Source organism: Labrus mixtus, chromosome 12, assembly GCF_963584025.1.
Source record: "Labrus mixtus chromosome 12, fLabMix1.1, whole genome shotgun sequence".
Lineage (NCBI taxonomy): Eukaryota > Metazoa > Chordata > Actinopteri > Labriformes > Labridae > Labrus > Labrus mixtus.
In genome coordinates, this window is record NC_083623.1 from 8,142,970 (window position 1) to 8,159,245 (window position 16,276).

Here is a 16,276-nt window from a genome sequence, read left to right on the forward strand (position 1 = left end):
CAAAGATCTCATGTAGGGCTCAAGGCTTTTTCTGCTCTGAGGTTGTCAAAATTAGATTTGCACATATGAACTAAAATCATGATAGTTCATACAAAGGTCTGTCGGTAAGAACATGTGTGCCGGCTTATTCTGTTTGAATAAATATAAATAATCAATTTCATTTAATTGTTTGATACTCATAATTAGGAGATCAGTATTATCCATGCAGGAATGTGTGAATGTATGACTTTATATTTACTATAGAGGACATACTTTTTTTTTTTCTATGAAATACAAACCAGCACCTAATTGAATGAGTCAGGTGAGTATGTTAATAGGATAACATATGTTAAATCATATTTTAACCTGCAGTGACTATAACAGTCAAATACAATAATTAGGTTAAAAGTTAGTCTATTAAAATAATCTCTTAATTAAAATAACAAATGTAAAAATGTTGTAAAATGGAAAGCCATAGCCTTTGAGTCAAGTAGCTAAATACAAAACTAGATTGTAAAACTTTATTGTAAAAGTTTGGATTAATGGTGGTGATTACACTAATGAGGAAAACTATGACAAAAACCTCAATACTAATGTTTTTAACTGAAGAAGGCCTATACAAAAATACAGGTTTTGATTTTTTTTTTTTAATTCCCCTTTCAATTAACTCCTACCTCGTGACGTCACGCACTCTCTCTGCTGCGCTCCTCGCGCTCCCTCCCTCTCTGTGTCGCTCGCGCTCCCTCACTCAACAAAGTGTAGAGTCCGCGAGAGCCCGTAGGAAGCGAAAAGAGAGAAACCGGAGAAAGGAGAGAATGGGGCGGCTGAATTCACCACAACAGGAGGAATAATAACGCAACTATAAAGATACAACACATAGAAGACGGAGAAACGCGAAGGAAAAAAAAAACTTTTTACGGAGGGGAGAAAACTGTTCCGGACTCATCCGACGGCCACGTTTTAAAACATGGATACACTTTTCTCTGCACTCCCGGGACTCCTGTTTCTCCTCTCGACTGTTGGGAAAGTCTCCGGTCAGATACCGACAGGTGAGTACAAAAACGGAATAAAACAGACAGTTCATGGGGGTTTCCTTCCGCGCTGTGAAATGAAAGTTTGGACGTTTTTCCCCCGTCTGTGCCTACGTTTGAATTCCTGACAGGTGTGTTTAGGTGTTGTAGAAAAGTTAGCCACCGTGTTCATGTTGTAGCCTATACTGTTGTGACTATTTTAGTGCTTCTCTAGGCTACTGTTCAGCAGCACAGGTAGCTTTTCTACGTGGGCTTTTTGTCACCGTTGAAGTGTAAAATGTTGCATCCTGGGCTGTTTGAGCCTGTGTGAAACTGTCGGCTCTTGTTTGAACTTGGTCTGTTTGCCGAGTAGGTTGCTCAGTTTGCACGAATGACTGAAACGGATGCATGCTTGGATTGGTCACTGGGAATGTCGGAGTTTTAAACAAAGTTGACATATTTATTCAGACTCGGAACTGCGGGACTGATTTTCTGCAGCCTACAAAACTACGGTTTTTGAATTTAGGATCAAAAGTCAGAAATATGCAGCTTGCAAACGAGCTACAGTGGCAGACATTTGCACCTTTTGCACGGGGCTACCTGTTAAAAGCTCGTGTTAGGTTGAAGGGATAGAGATTTCATGATGGTGTGTGTAGAGAAACATCGTCGTCGTCGTCCCCCCCCCCGTTCGCCGTGCAGCCTCACGGACAACGAGTGAATGGAAAAAAAGTTAAGGTGTGCACTAAAATCTCCCCTTGATAACTATAATATTCCCTCCGAATCACTGGAATTATTTATATTTTTTCTAGTTCATACTGCAATCTAGTGCTCTGTGACGTTAAGGTGTGATCATTATTGTATCTACGGCGTTAAGCAATCTTTTCTGTCTTCGTGTTTTTTAGCCATAATGTTATCTATCGAGTGTCCTGTGTATGTCTGCGATGTTTTAGGACAACTCTAAGGCGTTTATATGAGTCTTTCTCATTACGCAAACCGAATGAACCTCATCTGCTTCAACTTTATTCGCGCTGCATGCAGTAAAACCTAATGGTTAGGATTATAGTCTGCACGCCGATCTCCTGTTTGATGAAGTGAACGATGTTCTTGCACAGTGATTTAACTAACAGGAGATAGAAGAGGAAGGACAGGGTCGTCCGCTCTCACGTAGATAACCTGGCTTTGGGTGAATTTGTGGTAAAGGTTTTACTCTTTATGGTGTTACATGTGATTTGAAAGACTACCTGCATGACAGAGAGGATGAAACTTTAACATGACGCATTCATAGTTGAAGCCCGTGCCCCTGTGCATGACACTTGTTTATTAAACTCTTTCTAATTTGTCTGGTGATGCATGCAAAGCCCATTTCCCTGACTTCAGGATGTCCTTGGAGCCCGGTTTTAAAGCGAAGGATGCATTGCAAAGTGTGCTTGGTTTGCTCCCGTTTCGTCCGTGTGGTGTGCAGAAAAGCAACTGTGCTACAGGGAGGGCAAAACGCTGGATCAGTTCTTCTTGCGGGATGCAAAAGTCCGCTTAATAAACTACATTAGGGGGTTATATCCTGTATACGATGTGTTTGCTGTCGGTGCAGGGCAGATCGGACGTCTTCCAAGATTCTCTGCAGCTCTTATACTCCGCGCAAGCAAACTCTCTCTACCTGTGCCTTTGTGCGTGGATTGTCTTTTGTGCGCTTTATTTCCGCATTCAGCAGTTGTTAGTGTCTGCACTCTAACTCAGACAGAGAGAGAAAGACAGACACTTCCACAGCTGTTAGACAGCTGACCTCTGAAGTTATACTAAAACCACAGAGGCTGTAACAAAGGACAAGTAAAGCGCATTTGAAGCGCTGGACACAACCTGAAGCAGGATATAAAACGTCGCTTTCTGCTGCAGAATTCCCCTTTGTCTGTTAATGATTTGCATTGAAATTACACATTAATTACCACTTCATCTGTGAACGTTTTATTGCGCCCCCCCCTCCCCATATTCTGTAACTCCCCCTCCCCCTCCCTTGTAGCCATTTGGCCCTCTGGGGTAACAAATGTGTGGAATTTCTTTGAGGCCTCGTTGGGAATCTGAGTGCTGTTAATTTGCAAGTAAATACTAGTGACCAGAGGCCTCTTTGCACAGGGTGGGAGGTGGGCTATCATTAATGAGGAGAGGGGCTTAAAAAAGAGGACTTGCAGTTAGTTGTCTTGCAGAAGAAAACAATATATTTCTATGTTTAAAATAAAGATAAAGTCAATCAGCAGTAATTTAATTTAATCAGATCAAGGGAAAGGTTTCTTTAATTGCAATGAAACAATCACATTTTTTAGGGATAATGAGTTAATTGCCATGCCCTTTTTCAATGCTCACTGTGAATCTTAATTCATGGAGACAAGATGTGTATATATGTATTGCACACAAAGCAAGACCTTGCATTTATTGCTAAAGGAGTGCAAACATTTTTTTTATTACTCTAATATGAGCCCAGAAGTTTTATGTTTAACTGCCGAGGCTGATAGGGTTAATGAGCACGACATAAATGCTGCCAGCCTTGTAAGAAAAAGTGGTGATTATTTAAACAGAAGTCAGTAGTGAAGAAAATCACAGGAGATGTGTGTTTTATGCTGCAGCATCCGTCGCCAGCAGTCATGCCCTGAAATCAGAGACAAGGACGGGGAAAAATCGATGGCAGAGGATTTAAAATCTGTCCGTCATATTGTAACAAAGTCACTTTGAGTTTGTGTTAATGCGTCTTTTCTCTCAAACTGTCTCATTTCTCGCTTTTATCTCCCAGTTTCCCATTTAGAAAGTCAAACTATAAATTCTAGCATTTCTGTGAATTTGTCTCGTCTTATCAGAAGGGTTTTGGCCTATCACTTTCAAAGTCAGTGTAATAAATGTGCGTCTCGTCGACTGTACGAAGACAGTAAGTGAGCTTTTGTTAATTTGACAACTTTCTAAATCTGTCTCCTCGCCGATCGAGCTGTGACACACATTCCAGGCGTCTTTAATCTTAATGAAGTGAAATAATTGTTTTCCATCAGCGTCTGCAGACAAATTAAGAGGCTGCCGCTGCCACCGAACACCCCATCTGAGCTGGTTTAATTACAATTCTGAATTATTTTAGTATTTTGAACATTAGAACCAAGTTGGTTTAATTATAATTACTTTTCTGCTCAATTTGAAAGATGAAATTAAAATGTGTTTTTCCAGAGAGAAAAAGAATTGAAAGTGAGAAAGAGGAGAAAAAACAAGAAATACAACCATTGGTTTTTGGCCGTGGGCATCTCCTCCACTCAAGAGACTGTGAAAACGGCAGGAGGGAGTGTGTTTGTGTGTGCTTCGCTGTCATGTCTTGTGTGTGTGCGTGCAGCAATTGTGTGTGTCATGTGTGTTGCTGTCACTTGAAGAGAAAGAGGGAGGCCGATGCTTTTAAGCCCTGCAGAGTACAGTGGTACAAAGATGTTTGCCTCTCATTTAGTCTCATGTGAAAATGCCTCCTCATTCTACTCCTGCCATGTAAAATGGCGCCAAATCAAAAGGCCTTTTTTATTTATTTTCTCATTAAAAGTAATGCCTTGGTCTGCCGTCCTTCAGATCCATCCTAATGTCTTCTCTTCAAATCAAACGCCGCTTTGCTCAGAGCCAAACTGTTTCCATGGATTTCAATTTCGTGATAGATTTGAGAAATCCATCTCTTTGAAAGTAACTGGCTCATTTCTCCTGCGTTTAGGGATGAAGTCTGCGTGCACACAAGCGTGTGTGTGTGAAATGTAATTAATCTGTTGAGAGAATTCATTAGCTAATCCCTCATTAGACTTTGTGTGCATGTGTGTGTGTGTAAGAATGATTTGGAGGGTTTGTGCTGAAATATGGATTAGCGACACACAGCGACGGTGCAACCTCTTATCCTCGCACTGTTGCCAGAGAGTTAAGTGAGAGGGGGAGTGAGAACATGACAGGACTGACACAGGTTGTGGTTCAGGTTTTTCATACTCCATGCAGTGCAAAGCGATGTTGTACAACAGGTTGCATGGCTAATCACAGTAAAAGTTTTGATTAAAGTACATTTCAAGCTGATTTTGAGCTTTTGAGAATATGTCAATCAGCACACGTTCCCAGCATCCAGTTATTGCTTGTAATTTACCTGCTGACAAAATATAATGATTGGCAGGAGGGAGCAAAATGTTTAACAATAAAAATCCTTCTAAGTTGCAGCCTTAGTCTGTATGAGCGTGGAGGAAATTCCAACACCTGGATAATAAGCCCAGAAATATTCAGTAAAACAAGAACTGATCAACCGACCTATACAGCAAGAAAGGACTTACGGACAAGTTTACTACCAGAAGTTGCCACCAACCCATAGATCTTTATCAGTGACATCCCATATTTTTACTTTCTACTTTCTCAGAAGATCAGAAAATCTCTACTAACTTAAAAAGATCCATGAAAAAAAATGCAGGTTGATTTTTTTTGTGTGGCTGCAATTCCATAAGTGGCCACTAGGCAAAGTTGGACACAATGCTCTCCATTACAAAAATGGAAAAAAATATTTTTCCAAAAGACCAAGGTAACTTTTTAAAATGTCTACTTTTGGGCAACCAACTGTTCAAAAGTCCAAATATTAATTTAACAGTCTTAGAAAACATGTACAAGTGGCATCCAATCATCCAATTTTGGAGAATGTAATCAAATTATTTTTTGAGTTTATGTTTTTATAAAACTTGCGATTTGGAATGTGTAGCCCCCGACTTAAATTGTTAAGCCACAATGGTGATTGAGATTGGACACAACACTCTCTTGATTATAAATGTATCCAGAGGAAGTTAACATGGACATGGAAAATTTGATTTAAAGCAAAGGAATCAGAAACCAATGTTTTACAAAATCCTGTTACCATTTGTCGTATTTCTCTGATTCTACAACATTTTTCCTCGAGCAAACTGGTAGACAATTTTTAATATTGTCTATTTTATTTCATAGTGTTTCCACTCTTTTGTTTCAAAAATGCAGGTAAAAATGTTCTGAACATTGAAGTCAGGATTAACCTTTAGATACTGGAACATGATGGGTTTAGATCATCTGCCACGCAAAGCAGGGAGTGATCCATGAACATGTTTAAGTCTCATTGGAAATGAAGGAAAGCGGCACATCCACAACAAATCCTGAATCCCTAAAATATCACATCCCTGATGAATGATGGTTATTAGTCCAGTATCATCAATCTCAGCTCGGCCCCGTTTGGCTCTGGTCACAGCTGTCAGTACAAGGGGGCCTTGAAACACCCTGCTGCCTTTCTCTCACACAATCACACGCACATACACACGGTTGCCTAATGACAGATTAAGTAATCAACACTCTCAGCTGATTAATTACGTTACAGTTCACACACACACACACACACACACACACACACAAACAGACACGGATGTGGGCAGCTTCAGTACCAGTTGTGTAGTCTAGTGTGGTGATAAAATGTGTAATGGAGATATGTCTGGTGTGTCTGGTGTGTGTGTGTAAGGGCGGGGGAGATTGGGACAAGTGGCGACAGGTGATGACAGTCTTGGGAAAAGGATTATTTTAAGGGTTACCATGAGGGTGAGGTGAAGCAGAGGGGAAAGGTTGTGATCAGGCATCTGTTGGCCTAAGAGTCTGTGTTTAAGAACATGTGCAAGCCGACAGATTGGTCTCACCACAGATTTGTGTATCTACGTCGACTATGAAAATATCTATTCTTTCTTTTGCCTTTTTTTAACAATGGCGTCTGAAGCTGTGGGATAATTTGGTTGCTGCTGAGCAGATTTGTTATCAGTCGTGGTCAGAAACGGTACAAGGAAAGAAGGAATCAAATGAAAGCTATTGTGTTGGCTCTTGGTACTGAACAACTCTTTTGGGCTGGGTTGTGGTTTCAAGGGAACATTTTTGGCCCGTTGTAAGCTGCTGCCTTACATCGGACAAATGATTGTTCTGTCTGAATAAGTGTTGTGTGCTGTGAGATAAAGATGTGAATGCATCTTAAAACTTCTCGTGTGTGTGTGTGACTCTACAACTTTGCATGCAGTCTAATCTGATTCTTCTTCTTTGCTTTTCTTCTGTTGCACGCAGCTCACATGGGGCGCGCTGAGAAGGGTGAGTTACAAGTGGCCAGCTAAGAGCTGAGCTTCATAGTCATCATCATAACCTAGAGTGTTTGGTGTTGTCGTCATTAACCCATAGTGTTCACCTTAACTGTCACCTAAAGTTCCCTTTTCAAAGATGAGACATCAGTTATGCTCATGTGAAAGAAACACAACGTCATCTTTAAGCCAGCACGTCCTCATTAACCATCACATTTTGATAAAATGATCATTCGTGGGTGTTCTGTTCTTTGCTATTATAAGCAATCTTACACTGACTCAACATTTCAGTATCTTTTCATGCATCCCAACAAAGACAATAGCTACTGGTGTCAGTAAAAAAAAAATATCACTGTATGTAAAATAGCAATAAAAACCTACACAGTATTTTTATGGAGAATTGATCTTGTATCACATATTTTAATATCGGGACTCTTAAGTGTATCAGTATTTTCTTTCACCTCCTAACGTCACATTGTGATAACATTTAGTATAGAGTCATGATCCTACTTGATTCTCTGCAAATTGAAGGTTCAATCGTGAAATATTTGTAAAGTGTCATATTTTCAAGGTCAAATCTGCATCTGTTATAATGGAAGTGTTTTGAATTCATAATGAATTCACTGAAAAAGTTTGTTGAAACACTGCGGCACTGGTTTACTGTAGTCTGTGTTTGTGACTCTGCCAGCCTGGCTGCCAGTTGATCTATTTGCCATTTGTCTGTCTGTGTGTGTACCTCTCCTCCCTACTTTGTCTCTGTCTGTCTGCCTGTGTGTAGTTAGACAGCTGTCGGCAGGTTTAAAGGTTCCCGCTGCTGTTTGTTTAGTTGAGTCATGTTTTTATTGAAGGATTTTTCAAAGTAACTTTGTCCCTGCAGTCCCAGAACACACCTCTTCGTCTTCTCTTCTCATAACTGTCCATTTTAGCTACCTCACATCCTCTCACTCCGTCTCACACCTATCCTCTAACTCTCCTGCCTCCGCCTGTCTCTCCTTCACACACAGACACTCGATGTGGGAGTGGTGTTAATGAGGGACTGGTGTTTTTGTGTGAAAGTGACAGGTTAGTAAAATAGACGCTGCAGACACTGCACAATGCAGAGTCTAACCGAGTTGTGTTAACTGTGGAGTTTGGTATCCCACAAGGCTTTGCTTTGCTCCGACAAAATCAAAGCAAAAATCATCTTTATGTTTATTTACAAAAATCCACAGTTGATGTAGACAAGTCCCCAAACCAAAAAAAATGCTTGATTTCCCCCCCCCCCCCCCCCCCTTATAAACATGTGTAAGTCTAACACAGGATTTGAAGTGCTATGCTCCAAAACACACATTATTTGATGCAAAAATAATAGATACATAACGAAAGCCCAGCAGGGCAGAAACACTGTCAGTTCACATTAAGCAGGACAGATTCTTGAAAACAGTTTTGGCAGCTTCCACCTCAGCCGCAACGTGTCTCAGTAAAAACGCTCAACTCGGTCCCTGAGATAAGATGTGTTTGTGAGTGAAACAACCTCCAGTGCTTCGTGAGTTTGCTGTAATTTGAAGGTGAAGTAAAACTGAATAAAGATGTATGTAGGTTTCATGTTAGTTAGGATTTGGTTGTTGGCGGATTTACTTTATATCTAACTTTATTTCTAATTTACAGGCACAAAATCAAACTTAAAAATGTTTTCAATAATGTTCTTGTTCTATTTTGAATAATCCATAACTACAAAGAGGGATATAGTGCTGGTCTTCTGTTTGGAAACTAAACTCATAGTTGTACAGTCAAGTTTTCTATTTCCATCAAATTCCACTGAGCCTTTCTCAAAAAGGAAACGTTTTGAAATATCAAGGCCTTATTTTTTCACAAAAAACATCTTTGTGCAATACTTATCAAAGCACATACTATTCTCAACTTACTTTCTGCTCCAATAGTAACATGAGTTATCTACTGTCTAAAGGATGTAGTGAGTATGAAGTCAGAAAAGATGACTAGAGCTACGTTTATTGGAAATACAGCTGTCTGATACAACTGGAATCATCTTTTGATAATTTGAACAAATGAGTGTTAACATGATTGCATCAAATACTGTTGAAGGTTACATGCAAGAACCTCGAGTAGAGAGCTCATCCCAAAGCTGATCAAGTGTCAGCGTGGGGCCAAACCCTTACTGTAAATCTCCTGTTTCTCTGCTGTTTCTGTAACCGAGCCCTGCCATTGCCCTGCATGTTTAGCAAATGTTTGCCAACACTGGGGGTCTAGCCAAACCACTGAAGACTAAAATACACAAGTTTTTGGGAACTCTTGTTGCTTAACCATGCAGCCTCGCTTCAAATAAGAGCTGGGAAGTGTGCCACATGATCACACGATCATCCTTCTTAGCAGTCCAAAAGATTATCTTAGAACAGGAGAATTTCAATGGGAATCATACGTTTGGACTTTTCGGGGACATGTGCCTTAGTGTCCTTGCTGAGGCTATTTTAGTCGAACTCAAAGCTCCTTAAGAGACACTTTAGACAAATTAAGATAAGGAAGTGTCTCTGAAGTGACAGGCTACATTGGAATTTGTTCAAGACAGAAAAAAGCTGTCCATAAAAGGAGTTTTTTTTTTTTTTTTTTTTTACTTTGTTCTTTTGTCTGTATGTGAGTAAACTTGACAAAAAAACGGTGTATATATGTGAGATGGAGCCTCTTTATGTTAGCCTTCAGGTGGAATAGGGTTTATAGTCAGGGCCAAAGGGCTGTTATCTGTGTGTGTGTGCGTGTGTGTGTGCATGCAGCTATGGGCAGTGGCTGAAGTGTTTTCCATTAGTCCAGTTAAGAAGACATCTGTCATAAAGCTGCACCACACACACACAAAAGTAGCCATAGCCATAAGCAATCCCTGTGCAGTATACCATAGCAAGTCTCATCCTGATCTCTGTGTGTGGCCACGTGTTAAAACCCCAGAGGACTTACAGTCACAGTATGTACATCCTGATAGCAAAAAGGACAGTATTTTTACAGTTCTTATAGACCTTTCTAATAACTCTCCTCTGCTCTTTAAGCTGATTTCAGTAGAAAGCAGCAGAAAGCTTTCGAGATATAAACCCCTTTTCTATGTGTGTGTGTGTGAATCAGGGGCTCACAGACAGATGACCAGTCCATTAAGATTATCATCTCCATCCCCCGACCGTGTATCTTCACATTACTGCGCTCCTGCTCTGTGTAAGCAGAGATTTAAATCTTCCAGCAGATATCCCATAGTTATCTTTTTCCTCTAATTGATGTTGCACAGTTTTTTTTTTATCAATCTGTCCTCCATAGTAATCGCTCTTTTTGTCTGTCTGTCTGTCTGTCTGTCTTTCATTCCTGTGTGTGTGTGCGTCCCTTCTGTTAGCAAATGACTACATGACTGCAGACACACGGTCAGTCTGACAGCATGGCGTGCACGTGTTGAGCACCTTCAGTCAATCATTCTAACAGACAGGCTGCGTGTGGGAGTCTGCAGACAGACATTTGAGTGTTGAACATCTGTCTGTCACTTTTCTGGTCGGTCCTGCTGAGACACTCTCAGCTCTAGATGTAGCTTGTTAAACATGTTAAAGCAACATTATGTACGCTCATTACGATTTTACCTCCAGATAACTGCTTCTGAATGATTACGATTACTGAGTTAAAGATATCAAAGAGAACATTTTAAAGAAAATGAGCAGGAAATAGTTGGACTAGCTTAACTTGTTTGCCAATGAATTAATAATGTTCACCACTTTGCAAAAATAACGTTTTTTTTTTTAAATATTGCTCCAAGAGAAAGCTTTCTTTGCAAGTTCAAACATTAACCAAAGCCGTTTTCACATATGCACTCCTGAAAATATCTAGATCATTTCAGCGGGACTACTCCGGATATTCTCCTGACTTGGCTGTGCACGCATGCTCCTCCCAGCTGGAGACTATACTTTCAGACGGGCGGGGGGGACCCTTAGGTAAGACGAAAAAAAAACGATGCGGAAGTAGCGGACGAAGAAACAGACTCCGCTGTACGATACTATAAAGAGAATATTTGCTTTTATATCAATGCTATGGGTAATGCGACGGAAGCACAATATCAACAAAAGAGCGGAGATCAACATACTGACAGAAAACCTAATGCAGCCGTTTAATTAAGTGAACAGAGATCGTAGAGGTTGCGTGCAGACAGTTTATGCACCGACTCCAGTCTCAGGATATAAACGTCACCGCTGTCTCCCACTGGCTCAAGGTGAATTCTCCTGTTAACATCCTGCTGCGTTCTCACATCAGCTCACTAAAGCCGTTTTCACATATGCACTCCGGATAATATCCAGATATTGACAGGAGGACTTCTCCGGAGATTCTCCCGACCTAGTCGTTCACATATGCTCCTCACAGCGGGGGACTATCCCTGTCAGAGGGGAGGGGGGGCGGGGGATTTCCCACCGTAAGATGTGACGTAAACAAACAATGTGGAAGTAGCGGCCATAGCAACAGAACAAACAATGTGGAAGTAGCGGCCATAGCAACAGAGTCCGCTGCATGACGTTATAATGAGAATATTTGCCTTTATATCAATGCTATGTGTAATCCAATGGACTGACAACATCCACAAAAGAGAGGAGAACAACATACTGACGAACTGAAAACATAATGCAGCCGTTTAATTACGTGCACGGAGATCGTAGTGGTCGCAGGCAGACACTTTAGCCGGTCACTATATAAACGTCATTCTCTTCCTATTGGCTCAAATTGAAAATCTCTGGAGTATATTCAGCCACGTTCAGACATCAGCTGACCTGGATTATCTGGGGAAAAAATACTAGGGGTCTGGCAGGATAAACTCCGGGTAATATCGGAGTGAAAAATTCGGCTGTTGCGTTCACACATACAGCTCCACCTGGAAATCTCCGGAGTTTTTCAGGAGATTTCCGTATGTGTGAAAAGGGTTTAAGACTTTCTGCGGTAAAAATACTAGGGGGCTGGCAGGAGAAAATGCTATTTGCGTTCACACCTACAGCTCCTCCTGGAGTTTTCTGCAAGTGTGAAAGCCCTACAAGTTGTCAGTAGAAAATCGTGTGAGAACAAATTAGTTATTTGATTTGTTACATTTTGTTTAAATTTAGACTCTTTGGTTTCAGTAGATTCATATTATATCCGAAGAATGTTGTAAACATTTTCATGTACATTGGCTAGAGGTACAATTACAGTAACCATGTGACAAACCCAAACTAGCCAAAGAAGACCCCCACTTCAACTTCTATTTACATCATGTCATGCCTCCCCATCCTGCCTGACATGGTGAGTCGTCCCCTGCTGTGAGGTCCATGTGTGAACAACCATATCAGGAGGATTTCAGGGGCAGTCCTCCTGAAATTCATTAAAATTTTCAGGATTTGCATGATATGCATATGTGAATACTGCTTTATAGTACAAAGTTACTATCCTTTCACTGCAGCTCAACAAGGACACTAAGTCAATGGAAAACACAAATTTCTAATTTTCCCTTCCACTAGAGTTACACTTTAATGTTCATAGCCAGCATCAGCTTGAATATAGTTTAGTTTAAAACATGAGGAAAGCTGTACTTTACTGTACTACTGCCTGATAGTCTCAAATGGGGGATTACATCTGAAAAGCATACTTCTTGGGGATTCAAATTAGGTCACAAATGATGTGTAAACATAGCAGTGTGTTGCTAGCCTACATCAGAATTTAAATATTTAGCACCTCAAACAGATTAACTGAGAGAGGGGCCTCGCTGGGCTTCCAGTAACTTTATACCTCGAAAACACTGAAGTGCTCGGATTTATTTCCCTGCATTCATGGGACTAAACAATAGTTTTTTTTCCAGGGTTTCAATAGATTTAAGGGTGTGGACACCTACTGAGGCCGTATTTCCCCAAGGCCTTTTCTGTTTTAAAGTGAGCGAATAAATCCTTGTGGGAAACACTGAGCAAGAGTTCTTCCACCCAGATTACAGTAACTACAAAGTTTTTAAAATGGTGCAAATAGTGTGTCCTTTCCCCTAGAAGTGATAAGAAGCAGGAAAAATTCCCAAGGGAAGTCACAGCTGCAGAGCAACATGAGAACCAAGAAAAACACCAAAATAGGATATGCAAGGTTTTCGTTGGCAGGTAGCTGTGAGATTCTTATTGTGAAGGTATTTGATTTTTTTTATGATACTCACTTGAGCAACACATCACACACACATGCACACAAACACACTCCTTTGCGTTGTTGACACTATGCAGACTCCACGGTGTCTGGTGGAGTCGAGCAATATCAGTCAGTTTAGTCAAACACACTCTCCTCCCCTCTACTCTACCTTCCCTACTTCTTCTGATTCCTCCAAACATTTCTGATGATCACTCTTTTAACTCCCTTACAACCTTCTCTTACGTTTATTTTACCTCCATTCCCCCTTTTCCACTCCTTTTTGTTGGAATTTATGGCCCACTAACCCAAACAAAGCAACACAATGTTTATCAAACCATCCCCCATTCTCATGTACTCCCCCCCCCCCATTCTTTGCTTCTACATACCCTCCACTAATGCCCCTTTTCTCCCCCTCTTCAGCCCACCTTCTCTTCTCCATTTCCCCCCCTGTTTTTGTGTTTCCCTTTCCAAACACCCAAAACAAGATCAAGGGTGGGATTTTGTGCGCTCAATTCCAGACTTAATGGTGTTGAATTACAGGGATAAAGTGTGTGGAGTCTGCTTAAGGTGGAAATTGTAATTTAAGATATCCATGGGAGCAACACAGCAGTGCAGTACTTTAAGAAATAACTGTAAACTGAATGAAGTTAGTATTATTCAAAGCACCGTCTCTTATTTAAGAAGGCTAATGAAACTTTAGAATAAAAAACATTAGGTTTTCTTTACTGTCCTAAATGTAGAGCTACATCTCGTCGTGCCTCCTGACCTGAGGTTCGAATAACCAATCTGCCGGCCTCTGTATTCAACTTTGTTATTACAAAAGGACTTATGCACTGTAAAGGGAAAATGCAATTGACTTAAAAGTCCAGCTAACCTCTAGGATTGTAACCCGCAGTCCTTCAAGTTAATTCGTCAAAAATGACCTGTCCCCCCAGTTCAGTGTCATTATAAAATAATCTGTTTTCATCCTTGTTAAAGTTTTAGTTTGGTAGTAAAACAGGCCTCCACATTTGTCAAATTTCCACTGAGGCATTTCTTATTCTTTGCCTAACCAAACTCCAGAACCAAAATAATTTAGACTAAAAAGAAACCAATAAAAGCAGAAAATCTTCACAATTGAGACGATAGAACCAGTAAGTTTCGACATTTCTGCTTTTTAAACTTTTTTTTTGTCAAAGTTACACAAGTTGCTGTAATTTCTTGAGTGTATCAATCACATCTCCCAAGCGAAAACACTTAAGAACAAATTCTCCTCTTCGGTGTCACGCTGTCCTTCGTCTCCAACTCATTTCCCCCCCCCCCTCTCCTGTATCATGTTATCATGTCAAGGTTTCTCTCTCTTTCTCCCCCCTCTGTCCTGCTATCTCTCTTACCCACTTTCTGGAATGCTTTTGTTAGTGTTTTGTCACTCTGTTTTCAGTTCAGCCAGATTTACTCTGACTCACACACACACACGACACACTACACCCCCCCCCTGAATTTAAACCTTTGTAGAAGAAACTGTCTCTTTGTATTAAGTGGCTTGGTTAACTGTCACGATGTCTGTATCGGCCAAAGGTAAATAAAGTGTCTGTGTGTGCATCTCATGTATGTGTGTTCGTTGTGTATGGGTGAGCAAAGCGAGCTGTCTTGTCGGAGTAACGGTTAGCAGATACAGCTCTACCTCCACATGACACAAACTGTCTCTTACACTTAACCTCACACACACACACACATACACACACACAGACGCACACAGTCATACAATACTACCTTAACACACAGCGTCGCTCTGTCTTGTAGGGTTAGTCCCTCAGTACAAAGTCAGCTTTAAGAAGTTAAGTGCATGTTTGAAACAGAACTGCTGCAGCCTGTGAGCATGTGTGAGTTACTGTACATTTTTGTGGTTGATTAAGGTTTTCTAGATTAATGAGGGCCAATCTATATGTTTCCCTCAATTTTAACAGATTTATCTTTTGGCTTTTTATGCCTTCATTGTAGAGACAGAAACTGGGGACAGATAGAGCGGGGAAAGGAGCCACAGGTCGGACTCCAACCCAGCCTATGTACATGGGGCGCACGCTCAAAACCGTTGCCCACATACTGTCATGCCCTCATTTAAGGTCATGTATATTAAGTACAAAATGGAAACCTTGTGGAAGGCTTTCTATCACTCTATTTAGAAAACTGAAGAAAAAAAAAGATAGATATGTCACTTCTGTTTATCCAGGTGTGTCACAGTTGTTTTTTGATGCTGTAGTCTGTGGTGCATCAGGAATTATGGCAACACATAGCCAGCAGAGATAATTACAGCCCCAGAAGGGTAAAACATATGTACATAAACCTTCAGTGTAGCATCAAAAGTAATGTTATCCTCTGTTTCTATGCAAAGCTTCTCTCTCGTTTTAGTTGAGACTTTAATGACTGAGCTTCAATTTGCAATGCAATGTACCTTTTTGTGAAGTGTATAAAACCTCTAAACAGTGACTAGGCGAGACCAAGGAAAGGCTCTTTGGATACATTTTTAAAGACGACTTATTCAATTCATCACTAGCTGGCTTGTTTCTTCAAAATTAGGTCTTATGAAAGGAAAATGGCACCAGTAAAAGGTTCAGTCACATAATCAACAATTGTGGCAAATATTCACCCAATTTCTGAATGTTTGTCAAGGATGTGTTTCCTCTTTCGGTGTGAACTCTGTCTGATGAACATTGTTAGTCTTGATGTTCAGAGTTGATCGATTTCATTAAATATGCACGGTCAGCCTGTGGAAACACCAGTAGTGCATTGTGTTGGAAAATGTAGAAGTCTTTATTCAACCTTTGAACTGCATCGTTTCTCTCGCACGCTGTTGAAAACTCGGTGGTCCTTTTTCCCCTTAGATGAAAGCTACATCGGGAAAAAACTATGATCTGATCGAGGGTCTGTTTGGTCAAGCAGCTGGTCAAGATTTACCATTTGCTTTTAAGAGATACCATATGTGACCTACACATTAATGACTTTTTTTTTTACATTTGTTGTATTTGGATGTACTGACCCTAAAAGAGGGGAACGAGAGGAAACACATTCTGT

At 40.6% G+C, this 16,276-nt stretch overlaps 1 protein-coding gene across 1 annotated transcript in view; it reads left to right on the forward strand.

The window, feature by feature from the left end:
* Positions 1-731: 731 nt before the first annotated feature.
* Positions 732-16,276, forward strand: part of ptprk (protein tyrosine phosphatase receptor type K) — a 114,657-nt gene continuing 99,112 nt past the window's right edge. Inside the window, exons 1-2 of the mRNA XM_061051774.1 lie at positions 732-1,028; positions 7,080-7,103. Coding sequence (XP_060907757.1) covers positions 947-1,028; positions 7,080-7,103 — 106 coding nt within the window. The 5' untranslated portion in view covers positions 732-946. The remainder of the gene's footprint in view (positions 1,029-7,079; positions 7,104-16,276) is intronic.